Source organism: Ambystoma mexicanum, chromosome 4p, assembly GCF_040938575.1.
Source record: "Ambystoma mexicanum isolate Mex_15411 chromosome 4p, UKY_AmexF1_1, whole genome shotgun sequence".
Lineage (NCBI taxonomy): Eukaryota > Metazoa > Chordata > Amphibia > Caudata > Ambystomatidae > Ambystoma > Ambystoma mexicanum.
The window spans coordinates 109,980,878-110,007,450 of record NC_090927.1 but is presented as its reverse complement, the minus strand read 5'-3'; the positions used below and the strand labels follow the sequence as shown (position 1 = coordinate 110,007,450).

The window sequence follows — 26,573 nt, the reverse complement described above, 5'->3', positions numbered from 1 at the left end:
ACGGGTATGGACAGACCTGGTCCCAAAATTGCAGCAGCAGGTTTGTGGCAAAATCCTCCAGCAACTAAGTAAACCTGCAGAAATGCCATCACAATGTTGTTAGGGATGGACCTCCTCTAGATAGACTCAAGGGCTGCCCTCCAATCACAGACAAAGGCACTCAAACAAAGGTTTCGGTATTCAGCCAATCAGGTTGGCCTGAAAACTGCCATTCATCTATGTCCACCCACACTGTATGTGTATTGCTGTGTCTATGGCCAGGGACCAGTCTAAATCAGCCCCAACCAAGCGAAAGGTGTCGGGATGGATTGCACCCTGCCATAGGAGCCCTATATAAGGTACGATAGGACCATATACTAAAAAGGGTTGCAGCGACAAAGGACTTCGCTAGAAATAAAGGGCCTCATTACGAGTCAGGCGTTAAGGGGTTTACGGCGCCGTAAACGGCGCCGACCTTTAACGCCTGATTACAAGGTCCCTTAGCGCCATGGTGAGTTTAACGCCTGCTTTTTGCAGCCGTTAAAATCCATGGCGCTAAGGGACCTTGGAGATAATTACGGCACCGTAATTTACGGTGGCGTAATTATCTCCTTTCCCACTCCCATTATGCCCTATGGGGCAAAAATGGGAATTGGGAAGGGTAAATGGGAAATGGGGATTTACCGCCCCACTCACCTTGGAATGGGGCGGTAAATCCACCAACCACCATGCCGTAAACGTAGTTCACGCCATGGCGGTAAAGGTACGACCCAGGCGGTAACTTACCGCCTGGGTCGTAATGAGGCACCAAGTCTGGGAGACAGCAATCAAAGATTCACAAAGTGTAGGGGTCCCGAAAATGGGAACAGGCTACATCAAAAAAGTGAACTCTGCTCCAACAGGCACGCCTCTGCGCTGTTTCCCCGTGCTCTAACAGGCAGGCCTCTGCGCTGTTTCCCCCATGCTCTAACAGGCAGGCCTCTGCGCTGTTTCCCCTATGCTCTAACAGGTACGCCTCTGCGCTGTTTCCCCCATGCTCTAAAAGGCACGCCTCTGCGATGGTTCCCCCATGCTCTAACAGGCACGCCTCTGCGCTGTTTCCCCCATGCTCTAACAGGGACGCCTCTGCGCTGTTTCCGCCATGCTCTAAAAGGCAGGCCTCTGCACTGGTTCCCCCATGGACAGTTCGGCACCCCATAGGCAGGTTATACCCAGTGTAGATCCGTCCTCAGCGGCTAATATAGTGAATGATTATATATCTTCTAATACTTTTCTTACCCAGTAGACTGTGGGGTCCCACAGGGCTAACGGTTATCCCCGCTCCTATTGAATATATATCAAACCACTGCAGTCTGCTCATTGAAGCGGTCCTTCCGCAATCATGCAACTGGCAACCAGATTATCTTCAGGGTGACCAGAGACACAGAAGATATCCTATGCTGCAAAAGCAACCGGTGTAATAGCATTCAAGGGTGACGGAAACTGAGTTAGATTTGTCTAAACAAGACAAAGAGTCCGTTCTTATTACAAGCTACTAATCAATTCAACTTTATTTCAGTAAAAACCATAAAAGTACAAAACAATACAAAAACACTAAAATTCCACCTGTACCAATATCATTCCAAACCAGACAAAAAAAGCCAATACTATAGGCGACTAATGATTTCCAGGCAACAGCTAAGTTTCCATTGCGAATAAGGTCAACTGCAATGAAATTAAAGCCATATTGTTAGGAGTTATATTTGACTCCTCTCTCTCGAAACTCATGAAAGCTAGCGCCATCATTGGGTCCAGTAACTCCGACCCCATGCTATTGTAGCCAATCAGGCCCTTTTCTATTAGAGGACAACTGGGTGACCATAGTCTGAGCTTGTGCTGTTACAGGGGCAAACTTAGACTATTGTAGTGTCCTAGTCCTTGGGGCGCAACATCAGGTTCTGTGTCTCTTACAAGTACTTCTAAACTCTGGGGCGATCATAGCGTATAAAGTACTTCTAAACTCTGGGGCGATCACAGCGTATAAAGTACTTCTAAACTCTGGGGCGATCACAGCGTATATACTTCTAAACACTTGGGCGATCACAGCGTATGAAGTACTTCTAAACTCTGGGGCGATCATAGCGTAGAAAGTACTTCTAAACTCTGGGGCGATCATAGCGTATAAAGTACTTCTAAACTCTGGGTCGATCGTAGCGTATAAAGTACTTCTAAACTCTGGGTCGATCATAGCGTATAAAGTACTTCTAAACTCTGGGTCGATCATAGCGTATAAAGTACTTCTAAACTCTGGGGCGATCATAGCGTATAAAGTACTTCTAAACTCTGGGTCGATCATAGCGTATAAAGTACTTCTAAACTCTTGGGCGATCATAGCGTATAACTGCCCAAGAACTGGAACCATTTGACTTTTTTTCGCAAAAGGGTAGACTGGCTTTCAGGGTCCTCCCTCTTGTACACAAGGCTCTGTGTGGATCAATGTCCCTTTCCTTCCAAAACAAAAAACAGTGGCACCAACCACAGAACTTTTCTTCCAAAGATGCCTGGTTATAATCCACCATTTTAAATTCACCCAAGCTATGGGTTGATCGTTTCAGATGCTGGCGACCAGACTACGGAATTCCTTCCCTAAAGACACCCATTACATCTTTCACTTGGCTTCGTTTAGCGAGCGGTTCAAATCTCTCCTCTTCTAGGCCTCTGTTTGATCCCTCTGCTGCTCAGACCACCAGTGCTTAGATGCTTGTGGGCCAGTCAGCACTGTACACATTTCCATACAATGTCAAATTAAATGGGACAAGGAACTTCCAAGACTCCAATTAAACAAAACCATGTCTATTGGCTTTGCCAATGCTAATTTCAGATGGACGATGAAGTTGACAGGAGGTTGGCAAAGACGGGAACAGACAAAGCAAAAAAACGCAATCGCAGAGGAGCTGATTGACAGAAGGGTCCCTCTTTAAAATGAACCTCCGGGAGCTCTGGAGAGAGTTATCACTCGTTCTAGCCACACCTAATCCTCCGGGAGCTCTGGAGAGTGATCACTCGTTCTACCCACACCTAATCCTCTGGGAGCTCTGGAGAGAGTTATCGCTCGTTCTAGCCACACCTAATCCTCCGGGAGCTCTGGAGAGGGTTATCACTCGTTCTAGCCACACCTAATCCTCCAGGAGCTCTGGAGAGGGTTATCACTCGTTCTACCCACACCTAATCCTCCGGGAGCTCTGGAGAGAGTTATCACTCGTTCTAGCCACACCTAATCCTCCGGGAGCTCTGGAGAGAGTTATCGCTCGTTCTAGCCACACCTAATCCTCCGGAAGCTCTGGAGAGAGTTATCGCTCATTCTAGCCACACCTAATCCTGCAGGAGCTCTGGAGAGAGTTATCGCTCGTTCTAGCCACACCTAATCCTCCGGGAGCTCTGGAGAGAGTTATCACTCGTTCTAGCCACACCTAATCCTCCGGAATCTCTGGAGAGAGTTATCGCTCATTCTAGCCACACCTAATCCTGCAGGAGCTCTGGAGAGAGTTATCACTCGTTCTAGCCACACCTAATCCTCCGGGAGCTCTGGAGAGAGTTATCACTCGTTCTAGCCACACCTAATCCTCCGGAAGCTCTGGAGAGAGTTATCGCTCGTTCTAGCCACACCTAATCCTGCAGGAGCTCTGGAGAGAGTTATCGCTCGTTCTAGCCACACCTAATCCTCCGGTAGCACACCTAATCCTCTGGGAGCTCTGGAGAGAGTTATCACTCGTTCTAGCCACACCTAATCCTCCGGAAGCTCTGGAGAGAGTTATCGCTCATTCTAGCCACACCTAATCCTGCAGGAGCTCTGGAGAGAGTTATCGCTCGTTCTAGCCACACCTAATCCTCCGGGAGCTCTGGAGAGGGTTATCACTCGTTCTACCCACACCTAATCCTCTGGGAGCTCTGGAGAGAGTTATCACTCGTTCTAGCCACACCTAATCCTCCGGGAGCTCTGGAGAGAGTTATCACTCGTTCTAGCCACACCTAATCCTCCGGAAGCTCTGGAGAGAGTTATCGCTCATTCTAGCCACACCTAATCCTGCAGGAGCTCTGGAGAGAGTTATCGCTCGTTCTAGCCACACCTAATCCTCCGGGAGCTCTGGAGAGAGTTATCACTCGTTCTAGCCACACCTAATCCTCCGGAAGCTCTGGAGAGAGTTATCGCTCATTCTAGCCACACCTAATCCTGCAGGAGCTCTGGAGAGAGTTATCACTCGTTCTAGCCACACCTAATCCTCCGGGAGCTCTGGAGAGAGTTATCACTCGTTCTAGCCACACCTAATCCTCCGGAAGCTCTGGAGAGAGTTATCGCTCATTCTAGCCACACCTAATCCTGCAGGAGCTCTGGAGAGAGTTATCGCTCGTTCTAGCCACACCTAATCCTCAATTTAAAGCAATGATGCTCAATTGACAGATAGAGGTCTTTCCTCATAAGTCGATATGTTCCATTTTACGTCACGGCTGGCATACACATACAGCTATGTAATACAATAATGGATCAGCAATACATGGGCACCCACATCAGGATTTTGGTTTGATTGATATTAATATTATCTGTGATAGTAAACAAAGTATTATGTATCATAATAATAGGTATCCTAATATAGTGCACTCCACTCTGGGCTCAACTGACCCTAGAAAATGATAGCAGGTGAATATTATTGCGCCGTGGGTTCCCTTATAATTCTCTCACCTAAAGATGGGGTGAATTTATATATGTTGAAGGCATGTTGAAAATAAAGATACGTGTAATTCCAGACCCTTCTGTCAGCTAAAATTTCAATGGAGAACACATTTTGATGTAGGAGGTCTTAATGCATACATGGTGGAGGGAAAGCTCTATTGGAACCCATACATAAATAAAGGGTGTTTTCCAGGGGTGATGGACAAATGGGGACCATTGCGGCCCCTGCAGCCTCCTCAAGGCTTTGACTAGGGAACGGCACAGAAATGCTGCTCCTCAAAATCTGGGGTGATGCTTCTAGAGCGGCTGGGAACCCACCACCGTCTAGACCTCAGCGCAGCCTTGAAAGCCCAACACCATGAAATCCTGGCCTGTAGCCTCTCGGATGTAGCAAGGACCTAAGACCGCCTGCCACCTTTATTGTGTTCAGGGAAATTATTACGGGACTGTTCAAAAGTAAAGCACCTCCTTCCATAAGTGAGGTTAGAGGCAGGCCCCTGAGTCCATGAGGAGGGATGGGATCTTAGGTGGAAGCTACTCACCCCAGGAACACGCTGACCTGATGTGACTAGTCTACCCACCTGGAAGATGCAGAATATCCAAGAACTGAATGTTTTAGCTAACAACCAGCTCCCTTTTTTCATGTATCACGCTTCAGACAATGGAGAAAGGTATGTGATCAGAGTAACCCATAACCTGAGCACCTTTTCTGCTTACATTGGACTATGCATGACTGAAGAATCAAACGTTTCCCAGACTTGGGTTTACAATGTGCAAATCTTGTGTATTTATTTGCATTGCAAGTATAAATGGATATAGGGTTGCGTAAAAAGATTTTAGCCTTCAAGAAACGCACAGTGTGAGCGAAACACATGTTGACTCGTTTACTTACATTGCAATCCTGTTTTATGGAACTGATAAGTGACTGATCTGATCAGCCCTCTCCAATATCTGCCTCCATATCCTTCGGTAGATCAAAGTGGGCCAGCATCATCTGCTGCACCACTCCTATGCTGCCGATATCCAATTTACATGACGAACAGCCAAACAGAAGTCAAGCCCTGGCCACTGGCCTGAGCTTTATGGTCTTTCCATTGATGGAAATGCATTGAATGTAAATCCATCGAAATGCTATCTTTATCATGTAAAGGTACATATTCATCGAAACTTGTCCATCGAATATAGGAATGGACAAGTTTCAATGGATATGTACTTTTAAATGAAAGATAGCATTTCGATGCATTTATTTTTCAGATTAAAACGTTACATGGAGCTGTCCAGTGCTGAAATCTTCAAAGTATTTTGGCACTAGCCAGCTTCATGTAACGTTTAATTTTTTATTTTTTTTATTTTGGGGGGTTCCCCCCAAACCGCACCCCCAAGCCCCAAGGCACCCCCCTAACTCAACTCTAACCCTACTTCTAACCCCTGCCCTACCCCTTACACTAGCCCTAACCCTAAATCTAACCCATTACACTAATCCCTAACCCTAATTCTAACCCTTGCCCAACCACTTGCACTAACCCTAGATCTAACCCTTGCCCTACCCCTTACACTAGCCCTAACCCTAACCCCTTACACTAATCCCTAACCCTAATTCTAACCCTTGCCCTATCACTTACACTAACCCTAAATCTAACCCTTGCCCTACCCCTTACAATAGCCCTAACCCTAATATTTAAATTAAAAAAAATCCATCGAATATCCATCGAATTTTATTCAATGAAAATGCATTTCGATGTAAAGTATTTTCAATGAATAAAATTCGATGGAAATGAATTAGATGAATAGATTTTCGATGGAAAGTCTAGATACCCTGGCCTGCTCATACCAGACTCATGTTTCTCGACCCAAACTATGCCGCCAACTCCCCGTTCCTACTCAAACTGTCACGCCCGCATCCAAACAAAAATCGGAAGAGCCAGTCCTGACTCTCAATGATCCCAAGTTCCAAGATGGGTACAGTTGTCTGGATATTCTGCCATTATGTCCACCTACCAATATCCCTGAGGGCGACCTAACAGTAAAGGGACGCCCCATAAATGTTTGATTCTTATGGTGAAATTCAATCTACCACAGCTGTTCCCTATACCAACTCTCCTGTCTCTACACAATCCCGATCTATGCTAAAAAGCTGCCTGCTGGTAATAAGCGATGGGATTCAATCTCCCTTGGGACCAGTCAACTGGCTTCCCATTAGTGCCGGAAACACGTCAAAGATCTCACCTGAATAGACATCCTTGGAAAGGCCCCTAAACACCTCAACGAAAACTACAAATGCTATATCCTTCGGCACTCCCTGCGATCACCTAAAACACGCCTTCTTTTGATCTCGCTAAGTCGCTTTGGCTACAAGGGAGTGAGGCGCTTAGCATTGTAAGGACCCCGGCTACAGAATGCTCCACCGATGAGCATTCAGGATGAAGCCGACCATCTGGCTTGGAGAAAACAGCTTGGAGGACATCTGATCAGCACATCCCTCAAGATCATCTCTTCCTGCCAGGAGATGCCTTTAAGATTATTCCCTGCAATGGCCACAGTGCATTCATTCATCCATTCACTTTTCAACTATTGTAATCAGCATCTTGTCCAGTGGTGAGCATGGGTGTAGTCAAAGCTTCTCCGCAGCGGTGTGGCCTCTTACCTGGAGGACTCCTGCTTGTAGATGTCAATGATGTTCTCCACCAGCAGGTTCCTTTGCAGCCCGTAGACCCCATGTCGATCCAGGACCACCTCGTGGCGGCAGGAGGGGCACCGGAAGCGGCCCCCTGAGGACACCGTGCTGGAACCCCGGGACTGCCACAGCGGATTGGAGGCCTGAAAGAGCAAAGACGTGAAGGATGAACGTCAACGCAGACCATGTATGCACACGTCTGGCAATTGTGACATCTCAAAGAAAAAAAACACCATGAACCAAAACCATAACAAAAATACTGGAGTAGTGAGTTAGAAGCACAATTGGGAAAAAACTAAATTGAATTGGTAGGAGAACCGGTGGAGATTCTTACCAACACATGTAACAAATATTGAAAAATAAATAAATAAAACATTTTAAAAAGAGGGCGGGGAGATTGTACCCCTGAAGAGGGAGAGAGAGAGAGAGGGGAGGAGGGGGGAGTGGACACAAGTAGACATCAAGACATGCAATAAGAAGACTGAAACAAGTAACAGCCATAGTTTCATTGAGGTGAAAATAGCCTGGATTGGTAGAAACAGGCTGAGACTAATCTCTGTGTGTTTTCTCCAACCAGTGCCACTGTTCATCAGGTCTCCACTGATGGAGCGGGGCGTGGAGCGGGAAATATGGCTGGAATACCTGTAGATTTCTGCAGGCAGAATCCATAGGAATTCATTTAATGATGGCCGCCATGTGCGGATATGGCAGCCGTGGTTTATGGTAATTTCATCTAAAACCATTGCATCTAATGCCATTCCATCGAAATGTTTCCATCTAAAAAATGTCCATCTAATGCATTTTATTTTATTTATTTTTTGGAGGGGGGGGTCCCCCAATAAACCCCTGTTTTTTACCCTTTAAAATGCACCTGAACAAAAATTAACCCTTTACCCCCCCAAACCATGCATTAGATGGCAATTTTTTAGATGGAAACATTTCGATGGAATGGTATTAGATGGAATGGGTTTAGATGAATTGACTAGAGACCGGCAGCCGCCACTACCAAGTGCAGGGTACAAAGGGCGTTGAGACCCTAGAACTGCCTGGAATGTGGGTTACTTTTAGTGCTATTCGATTTGTAAATAGTATCCACATTTCTTTCTGAGAATGAAAGTCATCCATGGAAGCAACAGCTGAGATGTAGGCCACGCAGGGGTGGGCCACCGTGCAAGCGAATGCAGCACGCAAGTGTTTGGGGGTGGTGGGGTCTCCTCCCCACCACCCCCCCCCCAACCAAGTAAGTTTTGAAAACAAATCTGTGCAAATGGTGGATTTTAAAGCACATTTGTTCCAATAGATGTAAAGATGTGCGCATAAAAACAATGTTATATAAGATTTGCTAAGAGTGAGGAACAACATGATGGAAGCTCTATGAGAAATTCTTGAATCCAAATGGACGTCAGGAGGAGGAAAGATCGAATCATGGGGACGCAGTGGATGGGAGAGCGGGTCAAAGGAGCAGAAAGCCAGGGTGCCCCCACAAAAGAAGGCCAGGGTGCAGAGGCCTCCAGATCAGCGCATACCAGACATGTTTACGCATTCAAATCTTGCAAATACACCCGATGTTATCTTTCTGTGGGTATTTATTTGCAACACTAGGGAGCAGAGGGCAGGGGACTTTGCAGAAACCAGAACATCTTGACTGTTCTCTGCCTGGATGAAATCGCAGAACAGTAGGGGAAGCAGCCTGAAAACAAGACATGTGCTCACTGAACTGGGTGCAGTGAGCTTTTCTCATCTATGTGGTGTGTTCATATACATTAGTGTGTCCGGAGAAAGCTTTCCATAAATAGAATGCATTGTTTGAAGTCTGACATCTTTGCTACACAACTGCACACTTTCTAATGTGTTCGATTCATTTTCAAGTTTCATCATGTTTTGGTTGCCTGTCACATACATCTTGGACGCTTTTGCAGGCAAATTACTTTTACTCTTACAATTCTAATTTACACTTTAATTGTAAAAAGTGCGTAAAATACTCCCACCTCAAAACCTTATCTGAGGCAGGGGTGAGTGTGGAATGTCCAGTTTAAACATCCACCAACCTTAACTTGGAGCCAATGTGGTAGATGGTCAGTGGCAGGAGGGCCCTTGCTCAAGTTTGAGTGATTGCCATTAGACCAATCACAGGTCTCACAGCCTCTTTCAGAGATTCAAGCCCTGACCCTCCCACCTATGCAAGCGCCGTAACAACACAAACAAAAAAGATGGTTACATTTGTAACTGGAATACAACTAAGCCAGACATGTCCCAGTAAAGGTAATCCAGGCAGGCATTTAACTTTACGTAGTGGTTCATGCAGTCTTCCTTCAACTTCTAAGCGCTGTGATTATTATTGCCTCAGTCAATCATTTGCCGACCTCTAAAGGGTGCAAGGCTAGCTGCCCCGCCAGCATTTGACCATGCCATTTGTTACATGCGCAGGAAGCTCAGAGTGTTAGTTCTCATCTTTTCCGCTGGTGAGAGGGTGCTTGTGCTACGGCACTCCGGGCTTTATTATTGTGAGCGAAACCTGCTTTTCTGTCACATTGTGGACCGCTATCGTGATATGATATGATATTTTATTTGTATCGCGCTCATACGCAAGTGTTTCAGAGCACGACGAGGCAAAGGGAGGGGAACAGGGGAGAACAAAACAACAATCTTACTAGGCCCAGTGACATTGAGAACGTGCAAGTGCAGGAGAGAGGGAAGGGGGAATCGTGCAAGGATGTTACCATACAGCTTACTTTTTGCACGCGTCATCTGGATGACACATACCTTTCAGTCTCTTGCGAAGGAGAAAGCTCATTTTTACTCCCTTGAAATTGCATTTACTCTCAAAGTTTAAAAATGGGGAGTAAAATACCTCAAAGTCTTATCTGGAGCGCTGAGAGTTCCCTCTAGGCCCGTCCACCACTGAGCACACGCAGCAGCAGTAAAAGCCCAGGGGCCAGATTACACTTGCACTGTTGCAAATGTAATTTTGCACACTATCAGAAAACTGCCCTAGCGGGAAACATGTATTCTTTCAATTTGTTTTTGCTCTTTGCCAATGGTTGCCATTGGGCTAATACGGGTCAGTTTGCCCTAGTGACAACATGCACTGAAAGCATCTGTTTTGCACAAATGCAAGTGTTGTCCTAGTGCTAATGGCATGGAAAATGACAAGTCCACCATTGCAACGTTGCATTGTGATCTGGCCCTCGGCTCAGCACAGGCAGTGTTAGTTCAAACCTTCTACACACACACAGAACGGAAAGTGCAGATCATATCTGTGGAATCTATTCTCACAAAGAACAGGTTCCACAGACTCCACGGAGCTTCAGATTCCCACGTGACAAGCTCCACCGTTCAGGATTCAGTCCTGTTACGCTACTGGGATGTGCTAGAGCCTCTTGCCACTTGTTCATGGGGTACATTAAGGTGCAACAGTGCAAGAATTGCTCACCTATCGAACATTTGGGGGCATGGCTTTCAGCATGGGCGTGGTCTGAAAAGTACACAAACCATAGTAAGGTACGCAAACAATTATATAAATGCATGTAAGCATTTATATATTTGTATGCATATCTTACTATGGTTTGTGTACTATGCAACCCATCTGTTATAAACATATTTCTATGTTTATTAAAGATGGCTTGCAAAGTACACAAACCATAGTAAGGTGCGTGCCTTACTATGGTTTGTGTACTTCAAGATGGCTTGAAAAGTACGCAAACCATAGTAAGGTGCACACAAAAATGTATAGCATTTATATGTTTGTATGCTTACCTTATGGTTTGCGTACTTTTCAAGCCTTCTTTTTTAAACATTCTATGGGGGTCATTACAAGGTTGGAGGTAGCCATGGCGCTATTAGCGCCATGGCTACCCCGTTACCGCATACCGGGTCTGGGTTCACTGAATGTGGAATTACCTGGCCATTCCAACCTTGGAGGACCCCGTATTTCCCCATTCAGGGAAGCGATCCCCATTCGAGCCCCCATAGGGCTCAATGGGAATGGAGACCATGCTAACAACAGGCCCGTTAGTAATGGGCCCGTTGTTAGGATGCTGGTCCTTTAGCGGGTCCCACTAAGGGCGCCTGGTAAAACCAGCCGCCCTTAGCAGGACCCGCTAAAGGACCACGTAATGCGGCGGCAAGGGGTTAACGGCACTGGCACCTTTACCGGCGCCCTTAACCCCTTACCGCCAACCTTGTAATGACCCCCTAATTTTACAAAAGATGGCTTGAAACAGTTCAATCCATCTTTTATAAAGCTTTGTCGACGGACAAAGGCCCTCATTCCGAGTTTGGAGGTAAGTAACGTTCCTTACCGGCATGGCGTAAATAGCAAGTCCGTGCTGTCACCAGTCCGTTAATAGAGGACTATTACGACTTCGCGGGCACAAGCTTTACGCCATGCCGGTAAGGTCTTTTGCGCCATGCCGTTAAAGGCACCCAAAATGTCCTTAGCGGCATCAAGCATAGTGCAGATAACACTATCGACATTGTCCAAAGCGGCATTAGTGGTGACCTTAAATAGCGGTGACCGTTATTAGCGGTCACCGCTATTTACGGTCACCGCTAATAAGCAGAACCGGACGTAGCGTCATCACACAGGAACGGAAAGGAGCACGGTGGCCATCTTTAAAAACACAGTCCATTGACATCCTCACCACACAGGACCCCTGGGACTCTGCTGATTTTTGCAAAAGATCCACCTCAAACATCACTATGCCTAAGGCCCTGAAGAAGGGAGCTGCCCACCTGCGAAAAGAAAGGTTCAATGAGGATGAGCTGCAGATGCTGGTAGACACACTGCAGGAGCATGCTGCCATAGTGTTCTCTAACAACATGAAGAGAGAGGCAGTGCTTAAAAAGATAGAGATCTGGGCACTTGTTGCCCAAAAGGTCAGTGTGTGGGGAACACCCCACGCACGATTAAGGATTGTCACAAGCGCTGGGACAACCTGCGACTAAGGGTATGAAACATCCTCTCTGTGAACCGCAGCCAGGCCATGGGAACAGGAGGAGGTCCCAGTTCCCCGATCAGGCTCACCCCATGGGAGGACATCTGCGCTAGCATGATAGGGATGGAAGGCATCGAAGAAGTTGGCGAGATGGAGTGTGGCACCACAACATCGGGCGATGGAGGTGAGTGTCCAAAGTAAACATTGCTATGCCAAATATGATGAAAGTCAACCAATATGTCAGTTCAAAGAATCAAGCCACGGTCCCACACACACACACACACTCCCAGCAAAGTAGGCTGATGCATCACAGACACATGCAGATGCCTGGTGCAAGGCAATATCGTACATGACACATATCACACAAAGATGAAAATGCCACGAGTCACACAGCGTGCATGGCCAAAATAGTATGCATGTCAGATAGCACTGCTCCTGGGCTACATGAGTGATGCCAACGTATGCCTGCATAAACCATCCATTTATCAAAGAACGTGCTCATCCAAACACAAATGCCTTTTACCCCCAATTGTGTGGATGAGCAATTGTCCTAATGTATGTATGATGCCTATCAAAACATCACTCATGCCGTCCCTCTCTTCCACCCCCACAAGCACAGACCATGACAGCGATGGGCAGGACGCAACCCCTGCACAAGCCCCACCCCGGAAGAGGTCCCAGGATGAGAGCAACTGGCCTTCAACATCGGGGGGAGTGGGAGGGGGGCGAATGTGTGTGGGGGAGTTGTGGGGGGAGTCAGAGGGAGGTAAGGGTGTGGGGGGTTGTGGGGGAGGGGGACGGGCGTGAGGGTGGTGGAGGGATTTTGCACTTACGTTTACATTGTTACATTTAATACACCAATTGTGTGAAAAACAAGACCTGAGTGGACATTCATCATTGCACATGTGTCATTTATTCATTTACAGTGCATACAGTGCATAGTGTAAATGTACCCCCACACCCAGTGCCCTCTGTCCAACTATCATCTCACCCTCTGCTGACATGAGTCAGAAATATTGTGCAATCACTGACTGGCGCACAGCACGTCCCTCCTGTGCATCTGCACCGTGATGATGTCCTGCCATATCTTCCTCCTCCCCTTCATCATCATCAGATGGTAGCAGTTCAATGTAAGGGGGCAGGGGCATGTTCCGGCGCATGCACATATTGTGCAGCATGACACATGCCATCATGATCTTGGCCACCTTCTCATGCCTGTAGAGGAGTGCCCCACTCGACCGGTTGAGGCAGCGTAATCGTGCCTTCAACAGGCCAAAGATCTGCTCGATGACCACACGGGTACGGGTATTTGAACGAGTGTAGTCCTCCTCGTGTCTGTTCTGTGGGTTTTGGACAGGGGTGAGGAGCCACGGCTTCAAGGGGTAGCATCTATCACCTGCATGAGAGGCAATGGAAGGTAAATGTCAGGGGGATCATGATGGACAGCCGTACTAGTCACACATGCCTGCAGGTTTACGTTGGCCACATGCACATGTCCCTGGATGTATTTACGCCTTTTTCAGTCCCTCAATGTGTCCTGTGCCATGGACTGATGGTGTGGGTTGCATCTTCTAGATGATACATGGTGTGCACTGACGTCTTGTTGCACATGCATCGCGTATGCATGCAGCTGTGTTAGTGTCAAATTAGTGAGGTGTTGTGTTCTGTGATATTTACTTAGAGGTAGCGTTGGCAGTAGTATGTGCAATATTGGGCAATCAGCGCTGATCATTCCCATGGTGACATGCAGCACTCCTGTGGGTGTGCCGGCCCTGCGACAGACTGTGGATTCCCTAATAGGTACAGTTTGATGCACTCCCAGGGATGCTTGTCCTGTGTGGTTATATGCTGGAGACAGCAACATAGTGCATATGCACTGCTTGGTGCAGGATGGCGTTACATTACATTACATTATTACATTACATTACATTTATAAAGCGCAAACTATGGGCCCATAGGCATAAAGGCGCTAACAAAAAGATACAAGACATAAAAACAAAGAAGAGGGCACCAATACTAACCTAAACCAATCCTATCTAGGATGGTCACAGTGAACAAGCTATTGGCAATAAAATTCCTAGACAGTGCTACCCCGAGATCCTGCTTATGAGAAGAGAAAGGTTTTAAGTTCTTTCTTGAAGACGCCCAGAATTTTTGGTTCATGCAGGTAACCTGGAAGTAAGTTCCACAGTATGGGGGCTTTGAAAGCAAAAACCCCATTCTCCGCTTTAGAGGTCTTAGGTCTAAATTGCTCCAAAAGATTCTGAGCCCCGGATCTTAATGCTCTGGTGTTTACTTTATCATTGATATAGCACTGAAGATATGGAGGCAGCATTTGCAATCTACATTTAAATGTGATAACCTGTGTTCGAAATGTAATTCTTGCCTCCACTGGAAGCCAATGGAGCCCCCTCCTGGCAGCAGAGACATGTTGGCGCCTGGAAAGCCCCACTACCACTCTCACTACCCAATTCTGAACCTGTTGTAGTTTCTGTAGGGCCAACTTGCCGATACTGAATAATAGGCTGCAACAATAGTCTATTTTGGCCCCTATTATCGCTCTTGCTATAGTTTCGGCACTTTTCTGAGAAATAAGTGGCCTCAAGTGTGACAATAGTTTAACATAATACACTGATGAAGACACGACCGAGGATACATGTGCTTTCATATTAAGAGACTGGTCAAGGGTAACGCCCAATATTTTCGTTTTTGGGGGTGGGCATATAATATCAGCCCCCAGCGTGAAAGAGCTATAAGCATGATTTAAAACCTTCAGTGAGTGTGGTGAGCCTACAATCATTAACTCAGTCTTGGCCCTATTCAACGCCAGATAATTATTCAACATCCAGTTTTACGATCAAGCTGAAGATTCTATTCACTTCACGCTCGTTCAGTTCATGAGAGCCAGTTAGATGTACCACACATTGGGTATCATCGGCGTAATTGGAAAAAATTACACCCTCTTGCTCCAACATGTTGAAAAACGGTGCCATGAAATGGTTGTAGATACATGGTGAGGTGCTAGCTCCCTGTGGAACTCCATAGAGAACAGGAATAGGATCAGCTTCTGCATTATCCGAACAGACACTACTGTGTCTGTTTTCTAAAAAGGAAGCGATCCAAGCGGCAGCGTGGTTGGAAAAGTTAGCCACTTCCTTAAGCCTCGTATTCAATATAGAGTGTTCGATTAAATCGAAGGCTGCAGATTGATCTAATGATATGATCAACGAGAGCCCACTCCTATCCATTTGAGTTAATAACCTGGATTTTAACTCCAAAAGAGAAGTCTCAGTTCCGAACTGTTTTCTGAAACCTGATTGATGAGAGTGCAGTTTGGGATGTTGATTCAAGTGTTCGGCGATCTGATGGTAAGCCACTCTATCAAGAATTTTCAACAAAAATGGAGTATTTGAAATTGGGCGGAAGTTCAAAGGATTATCTCTTGACAATTCTGGTTTCTTAATAATAGGGGTGACTTTAGCTTGTTTTAGTTCCAAAGGAACTTTCCCTTCCTTAAGTGAAGCGTTTACAAAGAAACAAATTGCTTTAACTAAGGACGGAGCACAGGATTTGATGATCGTAGAAGAGCATGCATCACCTCTACACTGTGATAGTTTCATCTGCCCTATTATTTTTTCAAGTTCAGTTTCAGTTATTGAATGAAAATTGAAAATGGGAATATCTGTATTCCTTATAAAAACATTGGGTGTCATAATGTTCGAAGAAGCCGAAATCTGCTTCTTTTTTTCCAACATAATTGCTCGGATGTTATCCAGCTTACTTTACAAACCGTTTTGTATTAGTTGACACCAGTCCTTATCGTTTGTTTCAGCTAAGCCTAGAGGGGCAGGCGTACTTTCCTGTTCCTTTAAAATTCTAAACAATTCTTTAGTGTCAGAAACAGCATTGCTTATGCGTGAATTATGGTAATTTCTCTTAGCCAACAATATAGCATTTTTATAGGCCAAGGCAGCTGTGTTATAGGAAGTTAGTGAGACTGGGTTGGTGTCCCGTTTCCAAACATAGTAGGATTTCATTGAGACTGATTTGAGTTTTCTCAATTCCTCAGAAAACCAGATCTTTTTATTGTTGTTATCTTTCCGTATCTTTTTGTATTTGAGCAGAGCTAATTTATCAGAGATGCTAGTCAAGTTAGTACTAAGCGCAATGACCATATCGTGAACTGTCAAAGCTTTTTCAGATGCAAAATCAAGTGTACTGTCATTCATAGGTTCTATGTTAGCAGTTACCAATTGTTTAGTGTTACGGGAAAGTCTTTCCTGCGAAATGTTGTTCTTTTTTGTTACGAAAGGTACCGAAATAGTAAAATTGACAAAGAAAGGATCAGACTAAGGGCAAGTACTAGAGCTAGCCTCGCTGCAGGAGGTATTAAGTACACAGAGCCAGTCTAGAGTATGACCCAGTGCATGAGTTGGAGACAACATGCAATGTGAGAAACCCAGATTATTTAGTGAGTGTTGTAGCTCAGTAGCCCCCTGGTCCTGCGTAGATCCCAACCAATGAATAAAATCACCCCAAATTATGAATCTTGGTGTGGGTTTAAGTTGTGGTAAAAGATAATTATTAATTGCTTCAGATGGATCGATTTTTGAGGAAGGAGGACGATAAATCAAAACAAAATTGGTGGTAGCTTCTACGTTCATACCGATTTTTATATGCAATGTATCTATCCCTTCCAAGGTGAGCCCCACTGTTTCCCAGACAGTTAGAGTTTCCTTTAATATGAATGCAACCCCCCCTCCTCTCCCCTCTGCCCTGTCTTTCCTAATCATGGTGTAACCTTCTGGAATAGCCATGAGGAAGCCGCAGTCTTGGTTCCCCAGGTCTCTGTAAGAGCACAAAGGTCCAATTTTTGGTCCTCAATGATATTTGCAACATCAGTAGCATGTTTTACCAACGGTCGTGTGTTTAAGAGAAAGCAGCGCAGCGTATTTACAGGCTTGATCACTCTTCAAGGCAGTTTCACGATGTCTGGGAAGTGTGGTGGTTTCCTGTTGGAAGGTGAGGTCCGCTGAAGAGTGGTGCACGTGTTGTGGGATGTGTGGTGGTTTCCTGTTGGTCATGGAGTGATAGATGTCAACCTTACAATGGGAATTGGGTGTCATTTACTGTTTGTGATGCTTTGGGGCACAGTGTTCGGTGTTGAACATCATGCAGTCACCACACCAATGACACCAGGGTGGTGTGTACATCTTTCCCCCTATTTCAATGCCATGTGCCAGTCATGCAACTTACCAAGCAGCCAGGCACGTCGTCAAGCATGTCGCTCCATGATGTGTGGAAGCGTAGAGTTCTGCATGACCATAGAGTCATGAGTTGATCCGGGATATCGGGCACGACAATGTGTGATGATCTTGCTGGCGTCGCATACCATCTGCACATTAATGGAGTGGTATTGCTTGTGGTACTCCGCCTCCATGGCATGCGGGACCAGCAACTCCACGTGGGTGCAGTCAAGGGCACCTACACAATTTGGCATGTCTGCCAGTGCATGGAAGGCAACTTTTGTATCAAATATCTCCTGGGGAGTCCGTGGTAGGGATATGTAGTCCCTTGTGTGCTTGAGAAGGGCATCCAGCACTTGGTTCAGTATCCGGGAAAATAAGGGTTGAGATATGCCATGCATATGCCCCACTGTGTGCTGCTAGGTGCCTGTGGCAAGGAAGTGGAGCACAGACACCACCTTCAGTGGAGGGGGATGGTGGTGCGTATTTCAATGAGGCTCACTATGTCGCTGTGTATCAGGTCCACTATGGTGGTGATGGTGTCCCGGTCCAGACAGTACAGGGTGTGGATCTGCTCAGGGGTTAGGTTGGAAGGACTGGCTATGATGAGAGGGATTGGGGGCTGCCGACGTGGTAACGGTGGCTGCACTGGTTGGGCATGCTGGCCCTATCTCACCGTCCTTCTCTGTGGTGGCGGCTGTTGTTGTTGATGTTGTGGCAATGCAAGCATGTCCTCCAGCTCCAGTAATGCTACTACTATTGGAATCATCTTGGTGTGGGAGGGGGTGTGGTGTGTGGGTGTGCTCCTTTTGTACTGGGCCAGACTCCATTGCCTCCACCTGTGCCGATTGTGTGCACCTATGGCAGTTGTGTACCCTGCTCAGGACATTTTACGGTAGGTCGGCAATGCCGGTATTTACGGCATGCCGGTAACCACTTTTTCCACCTTCATGAAGCCATTATTTGCATGTCCGCTTCACTTGTGATCTACTCCAGTTCACAGCATGCCGCTATTGCCAGCATAGTGGTCGGACTGGTCTGAATAGCCTGCAGCGGTAATGGATGCCGGTATTCCTTTACCTGCATCGTTGTTCCCTTAGCACCAAGCTCGGAATGACCTCCAAAGTCTGAGGCGCCTTGTGAGGAGTCACCAAAGGAATTTACAGTGAATGACAGACGTGCCAGCCAGCCACAGCTGCGGCTGGCTGGCTGGCACTTCAGTCAGATTGCCTGACTAGAAAATGGCAGGTGCATCTCCCATCGCGCGGCCGTTGCAGGATAATGCGTCCCGCCAATGTTGTGGTGGGACCAGGGTGCCCCCGGCAGAGCCCCACTTTTTGACAACTGTCGGGGCCAAGTCCCAGCTGGCCCCGGCCCATTTAAAGCCTTGGGTGTGACACAGCTAGCCACAGTGCAATTGTTGATCACACAGATCAAAGGAACTGGCCAAACATCGCAAACTGCATTTCATTGCTCTACATGTACACCTTCTCTTTAGTATGTGATAACGCGCTTAATCTGGACTTCTAAGCACCAACTAGCGATCGAACACATGCTCCCCCATACCCCACCGCAATCTATACCGAATCATGCGCCTACCTGCGCTTTTCCTTCAATTTCGAATTTGTTACCACAATTCATGTTTTTCCATTGCTTTTAGGTTTTTTTCGTGTAGAGGAAGAGCAACAGGCAGCTGCAGTGCAAGCTTTGCTCCCACATGCAGAATGAGTAGATCAGATGAGCACCAGTGCAAGCTTTGCTCACACATGCAGACTGAGTAGATCAGATGAGCAGCAGTGCAATCTTTGCTCACACATGCAGACTGAGTAGATCAGATGAGCAGCAGTGCAAGCTTTGCTCATACATCATGCAGACTGAGTAGATCAGATGAGCACCAGTGAAAGCTTTGCGCACTCATGCAGAATGAGCTGATCAGGTGAGCACCAGTGCAAGCTTTGCTCACAAATGCAGAATGAGCAGATCAGATGAGCACCAGTGCAAGCTTTGCTCACACATGCAGACTGAGTAGATCAGATGAGCACCAGTGCAAGCTGTGCGCACTCATGCAGAATGAGTAGATCAGATGAGCAGCAGTGCAAGCTTTGCTCACACATGCAGACCGATTAGATCAGATGAGCAGCAGTGCAAGCTTTGCTCACACATGCAGAATCATGCAGAATCAGTATGAGTCGATCAGATGAGGTACAGTGCAAGCTTTGCTAAAACATACAGGCTGAGTAGATCAGATGAGCAGCAGTGCAAGCTTTGCTCACACATGCAGACTGAGTAGATCAAATGAGCAGCAGTGCAAGCTTTGCTCATACATCATGCAGACTGAGTAGATCAGATGAGCACCAGTGAAAGCTTTGCGCACTCATGCAGAATGAGCTGATCAGGTGAGCACCAGTGCAAGCTTTGCTCACAAATGCAGAATGAGCAGATCAGATGAGCACCAGTGCAAGCTTTGCTCACACATGCAGACTGAGTAGATCAGATGAGCACCAGTGCAAGCTGTGCGCACTCATGCAGAATGAGTAGATCAGATGAGCAGCAGTGCAAGCTTTGCTCACACATGCAGACCGATTAGATCAGATGAGCAGCAGTGCAAGCTTTGCTCACACATGCAGAATCATGCAGAATCAGTATGAGTCGATCAGATGAGGAACAGTGCAAGCTTTGCTAAAACATACAGGCTGAGTAGATCAGATGAGCAGCAGTGCAAGCTTTGCTCACACATGCAGACTGAGTAGATCAAATAAGCAGCAGTGCAAGCTTTGCTCACACATGCAAAAACATGCAGAGTCAGTATGAGTAGATCAGATGAGGAACAGTGCAAGCTTTGCTCACATATGCAAAAACATGCAGAGTCAGTATGAGCAGACCAGATGAGCAACAGCGCAAGCTTGTTCACATGTAGAGAAGATAGGATGCACAGCACAGAGAGCAGCTGCAGCAGTGGGAGCAGACACAACACAGACTGCATTGGTGCATGCTTCCACCATCCCAGACCAGGTGCGGCCTGGGAGCAAGAGTCACACGTGCATGTGCATACATACACACACACACACACACACACACACTCATGCAGAATGAGTAAATCAGATGAGCACCAGTGCCAGCATTGCTCACACATGCAGACTGAGTAGATCAGATTAGTAGCAGTGAAAGCTTTGCTCACACATGCAGACTGAGTAGATCAGATGAGCACCAGTGCAAGCTTTGCACACTCATGCAGAACGAGTAGATCAGATGAGCAGCAGTGCACGCTTTGCTCACACATGGAGAATGAGCCGATCAGATGAGCAGCAGTGAAAGCTTTGCTCACTCATGCAGAATGAGCAGATCAGGTGAGCACCAGTGCAAGCTTTGCTCAAAAATGCAGAACGAGTAGATCAGATGAGCAGCAGTGCAAGCTTTGCTCACACATGCAGAATGAGTAACTCAGATGAGCAGCAGTGCACACTTTGCTCACACATGCAGAATCAGTATGAGTCGATCAGATGAGGAACAGTGCAAGCTTTGCTCACACATGCAGGCTGAGCAGACCAGATGAGCAGCAGTGCAAGCTTTGCTCACGCATGCAGGCTGAGTAGATCAGATGAGCAGCAGTGCAAGCTTTGCTCACGCATGCAGGCTGAGCAGACCAGATGAGCAACAGTGCAGGCTTGTTGACATGAAGAGAAGATAGGATGCACAGCACAGACAGCAGCTGCAGCAGTGGGAGCAGACACAACACAGACTGCATTGGTACATGCTTCCACCATCCCAGACCATGTACGGCCTGGGGAGCAAGAGTCACACGTGCATGTGCATACATACACACACACACACACACACACTCATGCAGAATGAGTAAATCAGATGAGCACCAGTGCCAGCATTGCTCACACATGCAGACTGAGTAGATCAGATTAGTAGCAGTGAAAGCTTTGCTCACACATGCAGACTGAGTAGATCAGATGAGCACCAGTGCAAGCTTTGCGCACTCATGCAGAACGAGTAGATCAGATGAGCAGCAGTGCACGCTTTGCTCACACATGGAGAATGAGCCGATCAGATGAGCAGCAGTGAAAGCTTTGCTCACACATGCAGAATGAGCCGATCAGGTGAGCACCAGTGCAAGCTTTGCTCACACATGCAGAACGAGTAGATCAGATGAGCAGCAGTGCAAGCTTTGCTCACACATGCAGAATGAGTAACTCAGATGAGCAGCAGTGAAAACTTTGCTCACACATGCAGAATCAGTATGAGTCGATCAGATGAGGAACAGTGCAAGCTTTGCTCACACATGCAGGCTGAGCAGACCAGATGAGCAGCAGTGCAAGCTTTGCTCACGCATGCAGGCTGAGTAGATCAGATGAGCAGCAGTGCAAGCTTTGCTCACGCATGCCGGCTGAGCAGACCAGATAAGCAACAGTGCAGGCTTGTTGACATGAAGAGAAGATAGGATGCACAGCACAGACAGCAGCAGTGGGAGCAGACACAACACAGACTGCATTGGTACATGCTTCCACCATCCCAGACCATGTACGGCCTGGGGAGCAAGAGTCACACGTGCATGTCACTGACACACACACACACTGACACACACACACACACAGACACACACACACACAGACACACACACACACACACACCCCCCACACACACACACCCCCACACCCCCCCACACCCCCCCACCCCCCCCCCACACCCCCCCACTAGTGCTATGGGGTGTTGGCAAGACTCAGAGTGCCAAGCAAGAGTCACCACTCTACTCCACAACTTCAACTCCAAGTAGCCGCATCTGCCAGCATTATCTGCTTGCATGACTTAAAGGCAAATACTATGACACAAGTGATTGGAGTCTCAGCGGTGTGGTATACAAACAGAGTGGAATACCAAATTGTATTGCCACTTTCAACCACAGGGATGAACTCTTAAGCAGCAGGGGTCCAAAGCTCTGTTGGCTCTGGGTTATGAGCGGGACATTTATTGGTGGTTAATAGTTTTTCCAGTCCCATCATGCACAATGACACAGCCAACATTACAATGTGATGATGTCCATTGGAATGTTGCAAGTACATCTGAATCTAAAAAGGCAGCAGGGAAATTAATAACTATTAACACCCTTTTGAAAATTCCAGCCATTAGGACATTTTCAACCTCCTTAATGGCCCTCACTTCCATCAGGACTGTCAAGTTGGCCTTTGTGGACATGGAGACAGTTCACAAGGATCTCGTCACTTCTCCCCGGGGGGAGCCCTTGCCTGTGAGGCTAGGGAAGTGAGGCTGCTACCCAATATTCCCCCTAGGGGTGGTGAAAAGTGAGACCTCACAGGGAGAGACACCCCTCAGGGGGATAAGGACTCATGTTCCCTGTCAGGACTCCCTAACCCTTGCGCACTTGCACCTATGAAAACCCTAAAGACTGCAGAGAGTGCAACTGAAAGTACTACTGTGTGTTACTGTAACAGTCCCTCCCTTCCTTCCTTCCTTCCTTCCTTCCTTTCTTCCTCCCTTCCTTCCTTCCTTCCTTCCTTCCTTGAGACTTACACCACTGAGACGAGGAAGAACACGAATGATAGCACATCTTTTCCTAAGAGTACTGTGAAGAGGTGGACACTAGGAGGAATGAAGAGTACATCATGGAAACAACCAAAAGACTGTGATGCTGCGCAGGGGAGGGTCAAGCTAGAAGAGATACAAACTGGGGAAGCACTGAAGGAAGAGGAGAGAAGCCGTCAAGGAGACAGCAAAGCCTGGGAAGTTTGAACCTGGGAAACTGTCAGCTGTGCAGAGAAGCTGGTCCTCGGAAGAGAGGACAGAGAAGAGTGGAAGCAGCAGAAGAATCCCGCGAGCCGGCAGATATCCAACTGACTCCAGTGTCGGCGAAGTCAATGTGGTGGCGTGACCTCTTGGAGGAGATATGTTCGGTCCAACTACAATGCCGAGACTGCCAGCCCCAAGCCTTTGCAAACCCGCTCAGGTGTACCAAAAGGAAGCACGAGCAAACAGAAAACCATCCACGACCCCAGGGAAAACCGGACACGCATTCCTAACACAAACAAGGTTACAGGAACTGCGAGAAACCCGGGTGGGGTCCAGGGAGAACAGAGAGTGGAAGTTGCACCGGGAGTAATCTCCTTTGTCACAGTAATTACAAAGAAGACACAGAGAGTGGAAGTTGCATCACGAGAAATCTGACTTGTCACAGTAATTACCAAAGAGATATAAACAGTGGAAGTTGCCTTTGGAGTAATCGCCCTCATCACAGTAGTTCTACCCAGAGAATCAAGAGTCAAAAAAGCCTCACAAGTAATCTCCCTTGTCACAGTCTTGATACCCAGAGAACGAAGAGTCAAGAAAGCCTCAGGAGTAATCTCCCTCGTCACAGTAGTGATTACCCAGAGAACCAAGAAAGCCTGAGCGTAATCTCTGTCATCACACAGTGATACCCTGAGAACCAAGAGTCAAGTGAACAGAGTGTTCTCCCTCGTCACAGTAGTGATATCTAAAAGTCTAAAAAAACAGGAGCGCATCGGGAGGAATCTCCCTCATCCCAGTGATAATCTAAGTAAGATCAAAGAGGATCTTAGAGAACAAGAGATATCTGGAGATAATCTTCAAAACATCGTACGATGGAGGCGAATTGCTGGAACAGTAAAGCAAGCTTTCAGGAGCCCTTGGGAAGAGGTGAAGAGGCTTTTGAGGATAATTGTCAAAGACTATCCCAGGGTGGCCTCGAGGCTATGAGGGCTGAGTCAGGAGAAGCGAGTCATTCTCCTGGCCATCCTGTCTTTATTGAATCAGGAACTAGAGTAAAGGATTGATGGGAAAGAGATAAAGATTGAGCCAGTTCGCCAGAAGGGAGCAATTTTCCTGGTACTATTTTCATTTGGAGTCTGAATCTTTTTGCACACCATTGGTAGGGCTAGAGTAGGTTTTTGAGCAGAGGTTGGACACTTTTCGTTTTGACAAACATCCTGATGACGAACACCCGAGTTCTATTTGTTTAGACAGGGATAATCCTTTAGAGGTAGGGAGAGGTAGGACAGTTTCTTTATTTTTTAAATAAAACCTCTTGAAACATGCCACCCCTTTGTCCGACTCCTTACTCCACCACGCCACTGCATCTAATGGCAAGTACAGCCTTCCCCCTTGGGTACTAATTCTTTAATATAAGTTCTGTGCCCTTAAACTCCGGGAGGGTTGAATGTTCTAATAGTATTTTAGCTCTTCCAAGAATTACTATGGTGGTTCAGAAAAGTATAGATCATTTTCTTTGCTAGTTGTCATCCAGAAATTGTCGTGGTTCACACCCCTATTTATACTAGCATTTTGTATTGTGTAATTAGCGCAATGTGGCATCAAGGCGCCTGGCAAGGCGACAAGCATAAAAGAAAGGTATCTAGAAAGTCTGGGGGAAGGGTCAGGTTTTTCAGTTGTGTTGCAAATATTTGAGGTCAGCGATGCCCTTCAGATATTGGGGAGAACATTCCTGAGAATTGAACCTCACACTGCAAGCCTTCTGCAACTGCTTTTAGTCCATTTCTGGATAAGGGGGGTCCAGCAAGTTCATATTATATGGTATGGTATTGTTTATTTATAAAGCGCCTATACACAGGCAAGTGTTTCAAACCTCACACTGCAAGCCTTCTGTCACTCCTTTTAGTCAATTTCTGGAGAGGGGGGTCGAGCAAGTTTATTTGAGATGAATGCAAGGGTCAGATCTGGTTGGATAGGTATTCTGGGGGCGCTTGCACGTAGCGCTGTGTGGCTGAGCCTCAGGGATCTGAATTCACACCCCTCTTTTAGTTGCTAATGGTTGCGTGGGACCTATTAGTCTTAACATGTTGCTAATTAGAAAAGCATACAGACCTTCACCATACTACCCAAATGTGCACAGCGATGCCTCATCACCAACCAGGATTCACGGAGATAGCGCTACGAGGCCTCAAGTGAGAGCCCAATTTGAACATTTCAGATAGATAACCCAAAAGGCCTGCTACAGCCCAGTCCTTTTCTATTTGCTCTAAGGTCTACATGGGGGCCTTCTCCGCCCCCTTGCAACTTAATGCAAGGTGTGTGCACGTATGACGCATGTGCTCTCCCAATAGCAGCTTGAACCTTTCACTCTCGGTGCTGGAAAGTTACTTCCAACATACCATGCCACCGGTGGTGGTGCCAGGGTAGGCCAAGAACACAGGAGGCCTGGGTGGTCTGTGTTTGGGCAGTGAAATATAAACGGCACTGAGAGTTTACGGCTTTGTTCCGATTCCTTCTGACTCCAAACAACTGTCAACAGTGGGTAAGTCTTTGGCTGTGCCTAGCGCTATACATCAGGGCAGCCAGAGGTGGGGCAATCGCTGTAGCGGGGTCCAGCCTCTGGAATGTGCATCTTTTGAAATCAGGACAATTCAAGACTAATGAACGACAGGTGAGCGCTCGTATCATTTTCATGGACAGGGTGACAGGTCAGGGTGTGCCCGGGCAGAACAAATACAACAGGGTGGGTAAACTTTGCTGTTTAGAAAAAAGGAAGAACTACACCGAATCCTGCAGAGACAATGATGCCTTTATTAGACTAACTTATATTTGTATCTGCTGCCTTTGAAGTAAGATGGGTCCCTTCCTCTGCATGTGGAAGAGACCCATGGGTCCTTACAAGCCAGCAGGTAAGAGGAAAGCTAGAAGAGAAAAGGAGGACACCCATGTGATGTTGACAGCTAGCAGAGAGCAGGAAAAGACCTGTGTGGTGCTGAGAACTGGCAGAGAAGGAGAAGAGACCCACAGGGGTTTGGTATATAGGAGACAAGCGAAAGAGGCCTATGTGCTGTTGATAGCTAGCACAGAACAGGAAGAGACCCATGTGGTGATAACAGCAAGCATAGAATAGGAAGAGGCCCATGTGGTGATAACAGCAAGCATAGAATAGGAAGAGGCCCATGTGGTGATAACAGCAAGCATAGAATAGGAAGAGGCCCATGTGGTAATAAGAGCAAGCATAGAACAGGAAGAGACCCATGTGGTGATAACAGCAAGCATAG

General features: G+C 46.9%; 1 protein-coding gene across 2 annotated transcripts in view; it reads right to left on the bottom strand.

Annotated features, from left to right (window-relative positions):
- Positions 1-26,573, bottom strand: part of TRIM54 (tripartite motif containing 54) — a 374,309-nt gene that overhangs the window by 212,904 nt on the left and 134,832 nt on the right. For both annotated transcript variants that reach the window (XM_069605492.1, XM_069605494.1), the window contains exon 2: positions 7,332-7,504. In XM_069605492.1, the coding sequence (XP_069461593.1) occupies positions 7,332-7,504 (173 nt within the window). The remainder of the gene's footprint in view (positions 1-7,331; positions 7,505-26,573) is intronic.